General features: G+C 44.9%; 1 protein-coding gene across 1 annotated transcript; it reads left to right on the top strand.

The window, feature by feature from the left end:
• Nucleotides 1–40: 40 nt before the first annotated feature.
• On the top strand, nt 41–5256 carry LOC132474393 (beta-secretase 1-like). Its single transcript, XM_060075051.1, has 2 exons — nt 41–2045; nt 3768–5256. Exons 1-2 carry the CDS (start codon nt 1574–1576, stop codon nt 4004–4006), a joined length of 711 nt encoding a protein of 236 aa, XP_059931034.1. The 5' UTR covers nt 41–1573; the 3' UTR covers nt 4007–5256.
• The last annotated feature ends 1522 nt before the right edge of the window (nt 5257–6778 follow it).

Here is a 6778-nt window from a genome sequence, read left to right as displayed (position 1 = left end):
CATTTATTGTATGTCGTACCTAGTTATAGTACTTAGTTGTGTAACATCTTATCCTAGCTATCTTTGTTATGTACGGGGAATGGTTTAACCTAGCTATTGATAGTGCTTTGCACTTGGTTCTCTTAACATCCTTACTGTACAGAGTCCGACAGCGATATATATTGTTTCACCTTCTTCTGGCAAATTACCTTATTGTAAGTCGCTTTGTATAAAAGTGTCTGCTAAATGCCCTAAATGTAAATGTAAGGGATTCATGGGATTCATCTAGGATGTGTTATTTTCCTTGCTGAGCCATCAGAATAAATTGATTTTGTGACTTTCTAACGCAACGTTAAAATGTTTAGTTTCTGAAGCTTTTCAACCTAGCTATTCAACCAAGTTCTCTTTTGTGGTTTGCGATGAAAAGGAGACCTTGTGGGTGGGGAAATTAAACCATAATTCAAAGGAGAGAGAGCTATGGTTCCTTTTGTTGTGTGTGGGTGGCTGAGCACCTTCACGTCCAGGGACAAATGTTGGAGCTCTGATTAAGGCTAACCTATTCTCAATGTTAAACAGATTAAGATGTACATGCTAATACTGCTACCACCTTCTACCTCTGACAAACAACACAGCACCTTAACCAATTAGAAAAACTGTACCCATCTCTGTCTGTATACATTACTGATAGGACAATGTAATATGCTAATACTTTGGATTTAATTTCATATTTCCATTAATTGTGTCTCGACTACGATTCTCTTTGCATCCCAATCAACAAGTCAACAAATAAAATATAAATATAATTATAATAAACCTGTATCTGTATCTTTAGCAGGTTGGTAGTGGTCAATGGTATTTGGACTGTATTTATACACCGCTTTTCTAACCATAACTAAAAGTGTTTTACAATATTGAACAACATTCTTGGAGGGTGTTCTCCTGACAGCCAGCTCGTCAGGAGCAGTCAGGGTGAGGTGTCTGGCTCAGGGACACCTCGATACTCTGCTAGGAGAAGCCAGGGTTCAAACTAGCAGCCTTCTGGTTACCGGCTAACCCTCTCTACCTCCTGAACCACGTGACGCCAAATAACAATAAGGCTGTCCAAACATCTCATTTGGCCAGATGATGATTGGATGGCCTGTCTGTCTGTATGTCTGTCTGCCTGTCCGGCAATTCACGCATTCTGCCTGTGAACTCAATTCGCATGAACAGAGTCTAAGGCTAAGCAGACCTATTGTTGAAGCTTGCGAGCTAGTGGCTTGTTTTGGGGGATCGGCTTTAAGCGAGGCCTGAAGGGAGGGCTGGGATTTATTCTGTGGGTTACTCTCAAAATATAGCTTTTTCTGGTTGGTTTCTCTGAATTGCCCACCCTAGCTATAAAGTGAAATAACACACTATATACAGATCATTTAACTTTTTACCGGTTGTATGTTTAATATTTGTGCAGTATTGCAATTATATCTATTAACGTATCTCATCTCTCTCGCTCTCTCTTGCTCTCTTTCTCTCTCACTTATCTCTCCATCTATCTGTCCATCGATGTCTCTCTCGTGCTCTCTCTCTCTCACTTATCTCTCCATCTATCTGTCCATCGATGTCTCTCTCGTGCTCTCTCTCTCTCACTTATCTCTCCATCTATCTGTCCATCGATGTCTCTCTCGTGCTCTCTCTCTCTCACTTATCTCTCCATCTATCTGTCCATCGATGTCTCTCTCGTGCTCTCTCTCTCTCACTTATCTCTCCATCTATCTGTCCATTGATGTCTCTCTCGTGCTCTCTCTCTCTCACTTATCTCTCCATCTATCTGTCCATCGATGTCTCTCTCGTGCTCTCTCTCTCTCACTTATCTCTCCATCTATCTGTCCATCGATGTCTCTCTCGTGCTCTCTCTCAGCAATACCTGCGGCCGGTGGAGGACGTGGCGTCTGCGCAGGAGGACTGCTACAAGTTCGCTGTGTCCCAGTCCAGCACGGGCACCGTGATGGGAGCCGTGATCATGGAGGGCTTCTACGTGGTCTTCGACCGCCAGAATAAACGCATCGGCTTCGCTGTCAGCACCTGCCACGGTGAGGAGAGAGAGGGAGACCGATACAGAGGGAACTAGAGAGAGAGACAGAGAGATCGGGGGGGAAGGAATTGGGGTGAATAATGCAGTGATCTAGTGAGAATGGAAGGAAGGGGTGAGTGAAGGATGTGTGTGTGTGTGTGTGTGTGGGGGGGGGGGTGGCGGGGGTGTTAAAGGTGACTGAGCAAGGATCACCTCAACAGATTGTAGATCAGGCGATCTCATAGTGCTACACAGGAAGCTATACATGCTTCACATTTCCTGTCCCAAATGTAGAAACGTTGCAGTTTGGATTGATCTGATCGCCTTGGCTGGGTTGCACCAACTGGGCGTAAGCCTGGTCTTAACTACGCCTGGTCGTAACTTGGCGTTCTAAGTCCAACCTAACCGTTACGCCGGTTGCACCAACTGGGCTTAGCGTTCTTTTCACTAAGACCAGGCGTAAATCCTACGCCTGGTCAGGGGCAGGCGTAGAGTTGAAATTCCAGGCTGTTTCTATAGCAATTAGATCCAATCCAATGCAGCGCTACCACCATCCTTGCAACTGCTCATTGCGCTTTGCTTCTATGCAAACGGGGCATTTCAAAACACAGCCGGCGATATGATCAGTGTTCACAGATCGACCGTCTGTCGGGTTATCCGAAGGGTTTCACTGCCTTCATGGGGAGATGCGGACGCACCCAGAACGGGTCTGCACAGAAATTGCTGCGTGCACCGTTCTGCACAACATCTCCAAGAGAATCCCTCTCCCCAGACACCATCAGCCACCGGCAGTCCCAGAGGAAGACGTGCGTCCAGCCAGAGCAATTTAAGATATCGCTGGCCGATTAGTCCGTTCTCAACTTATAATCAGTTGTGAATATTGTTTTAATTATGTTCATATGTTTTATATAGGCCGACACATTAAACAGATCTCTCCTAAAACAACTCAATTAGCTCCTTGTCATTTAATGATGTTCAATGCATTGCTTCTGTCAAAAAGAACCATTCCCGTCTAAATGCCTGCTCGTTGTAAACCAGACATTACAAATACATATTTTAATTACATTCGTTTGCAGTGTTTTATTGTTGGGCATTAACCCAATTGAGGACAATGAATGAACAAATTAATTATTTATTTCGGTGTCCAACAGCATGTCAAGCAAAATAGTAAATAGCTGTCGGCACGAGGTATCCTAGCAACGCGGTGATATGCGCATTCCAATGGGCCATTCACATGGCCGCGCATGGCTAGGACCGGGCGTAGTTAAGACCAGGCGTAAGTCCCGGTGGTGCAACCGGCGTTAGTTCCATTCTAATGACAGGTCTTAACTAAGACCTACTTAGCAGTTACGACCAGGCTTAGTTAAGACCAGTTGGTGCAACCGGCCCCTGGCCGCACTCGGTATTGTGTTGCTGAAAACTAGTAAATTGTTTTCTTGAAACTCCTGATTTCTCATGAATGATTATGTACTTCTTAACCTGCAGTCTCTTTCATTATTTATCATTTTACAATGGTCTAATCTGTCTTTCATTGTTTCCCACTCCCTCTCTTGCTCTCACTCCTTTCTGTCCCTCCCTCTATCTGTAACTCTTCATCTCTAAATATTATATTCTCTCTTTCCTCTTCCCCCTTGCTCTCTCCCTCTTTCTCTCTCTCTCCCTCTCTCTATCGCTCCCCCCCTCTCTCCCTCGCCCCCCCTCTTTCTCTCACTCTCTCTCCCTCTCTCTCCTCGCCCCCCAGTCCACGACGATTTACGCACGGCGTCGGTGGAAGGCCCCTACCACGGCGTGGAGCTGGAGGACTGCGGCTACAACATCCCCCAGACGGATGAGTCCACGCTCATGACCATCGCCTACATCATGGCCGGCATCTGCGCGCTCTTCATGCTGCCCCTGTGTCTCATGGTGTGCCAGTGGCGCTTCGCCCGCTGCATCAACCCCAACGGGGACTTTGCCGACGACATCTCCCTCCTGAAGTGAGAGAGACGGAGGGGTAGTTTGGGGTTGGGGGTCAGAGGTCAGACCCAGGAGTCCCGCTGATGAGATGATAGAGGCTGGTCTGGGATTGGGTTTAAAGGTGTGGACTGTTGTTGCTACCGTTCGGAGAGAGCTCCTTTTTCTTTGTTTTCTGCTTTTGCTTGACACACTCTGCAGGAATATGGCGTGTGTTGCAGCATTCCGGAAGGCGTACAGAATATTAAACCAGCTTTTAAAATGATTTGGAGAACAACCAATAATCAACGTCACGAGCTACAGATGTCATTGAGAGTGCGCTTTACTAATGTTGTCGACAAAGACTCACTTTATTTTCCGCACAGAATATTATGTTATTTTATTTTATTAAATAGTGTTCAAATTGACCCAGGTTTGGGGGTGGAAGGATTCAATGGGCTTTTTTTGGACAAACTTAAGGGTTAAGTCAAACATGACTTTATGGAGGGAACTCATGACTTGAAGTTGCTCTCAGGTGTCTTTATGTTGTGTTGGCGGGGTGGGGGGGTTATTGAAAAGATCATGTGTGTAAGGTGTCTGTATGTATTTAAGAGTGTGACGGAGGAGGAGGTGGACGCCCGTGGAGCATGCCTGTATGTGTGAACCACTGTCATTTAAATGCAGAATATACGCAGAGAATCCGTGAGGATGCTTATCACAGAGTATAGATAAACATCAACTCTGCAGCTAATTAGGTAAATGTGTCATTCTAACAGCATTTTTGATCAGTTCAGTTTTATCTCGTATGAAGCAGAACCAATTGATTGCAAATAAGATTCTGTCACCTCTTCTTATATTGATAGCTTAAGTGTATTGTACAAAGCGTCTGTCGTGCATTTCCTATCCATATCTTACAATTGTGCGCACACATACACATGCATTCACTGACCTGTTCAAACACACCTCGCTTTAACCTTGTTCGAACTGCGCCATCTTTGAACACATAACGTGGGTAAACCAAAACTTAACAGGGCTCCATCTACAGACTCAGAAACAGTCAAATTTACTGACTTCAGTGGGGACCATCTTTTTACCCAAGTAAACCTGCCCAAAATATGCTAACACAAAATAATACAATATACAAATATCAGAAAATATGTCTTCAGCAGTTTCTACTACTGTCTATAATACTGTCTATGAGCTACTTAAAATAGATTATCTCAGAACTATGTACTACAGAACTGGCTGATGTCAGCTGGCAACACCATCGAATCAATAAAGTATCTATTGTAACTGTATCCTGTCCGTTTTTGATTTTCACTCTGTACAACAATGGTGAAAAGTTAACACTGATGGGCTTTGACAATACACCAAAAAACACCTTGACAGCTATTCTTTTCTGGTTCCAGTTTTTATATGGCCTGGATTACACATTTTGTTTGTGGATTTTAATTATAATTTTTCATGCAAAGAAAACAAAAAAAAAATCGCAAAGAATAGCACACATACAGATATGAGGACGACAAATGACCTGAAAACATTTGGTTGGGGTTTGACTCATTTTCCCCGCATTTGTGTGGTCGCAGATTTCGACGGTCTGCTGTCATGAATTGTGACCCATCGGGGATTGCGACCTGCTGCTTGTGGACTCTGTGATGATCGCAGACATGAATAATTGTGTGCACATGAGGACGACAAATGACCTGAAAACATTTGGTTGGGGTTTGACTCATTTTCCCCGCATTTACAGTGGTCGCAGATTTCGACGGTCTGCTGTCATGAATTGTGACCCATCGGGGATTGCGACCTGCTGCTTGTGGACTCTGTGATGATCGCAGACATGAATAATTGTGTGCACATACAGATATGAGCACGACAAATGACCTGAAAACATTTGGTTGGGGTAACTCATTTTCCCCGCATTTGTGTGGTGGCAGATTTCGACGGTCTGCTGTCATGAATTGTGACCCATCGGGGATTGCGACCTGCTGCTTGTGGACTCTGTGATGATCGCAGACATGAATAATTGTGTGCACATACAGATATGAGGACGACAAATGACCTGAAAACATTTGGTTGGGGTTTGACTCATTTTCCCCGCATTTGTGTGGTCGCAGATTTCGACGGTCTGCTGTCATGAATTGTGACCCATCGGGGATTGCGACCTGCTGCTTGTGGACTCTGTGATGATCGCAGACATGAATAATTGTGTGCACATACAGATATGAGGACGACAAATGACCTGAAAACATTTGGTTGGGGTTTGACTCATTTTCCCCGCATTTGTGTGGTCGCAGATTTCGACGGTCTGCTGTCATGAATTGTGACCCATCGGGGATTGCGACCTGCTGCTTGATGATCGCAGACATGAATAATTGTGTGCACATACAGATATGAGGACGACAAATGACCTGAAAACATTTGGTTGGGGTTTGACTCATTTTCCCCGCATTTGTGTGGTCGCAGATTTCGACGGTCTGCTGTCATGAATTGTGACCCATCGGGGATTGCGACCTGCTGCTTGTGGACTCTGTGATGATCGCAGACATGAATAATTGTGTGCACATAGCCTACAGATATGAGGACGACAAATGACCTGAAAACATTTGGTTGGGGTTTGACTCATTTTCCCCGCATTTGTGTGGTCGCAGATTTCAACGGTCTGCTGTCATGAATTGTGACCCATCGGGGATTGCGACCTGCTGCTTGTGGACTCTGTGATGATCGCAGACATGAATAATTGTGTGCACATACAGATATGAGGACGACAAATGACCTGAAAACATTTGGTTGGGGTTTGACTCATTTTCCCCGCATTTG

Source organism: Gadus macrocephalus, chromosome 16 (genome assembly GCF_031168955.1).
Source record: "Gadus macrocephalus chromosome 16, ASM3116895v1".
NCBI lineage: Eukaryota > Metazoa > Chordata > Actinopteri > Gadiformes > Gadidae > Gadus > Gadus macrocephalus.
This window is presented reverse-complemented; position numbering and strand designations above follow the sequence as displayed.

Bases quoted from the DNA above. Each gene is read 5' to 3' on its own strand.
- LOC132474393 (XM_060075051.1), top strand. From the start codon at position 1,574: ATGTCTCTCTCGTGCTCTCTCTCTCTCACTTATCTCTCCATCTATCTG. The intron at 2,046-3,767 runs GTGAGGAGAGAG...CTCGCCCCCCAG, and splicing joins CGCTGTCAGCACCTGCCACG to TCCACGACGATTTACGCACG.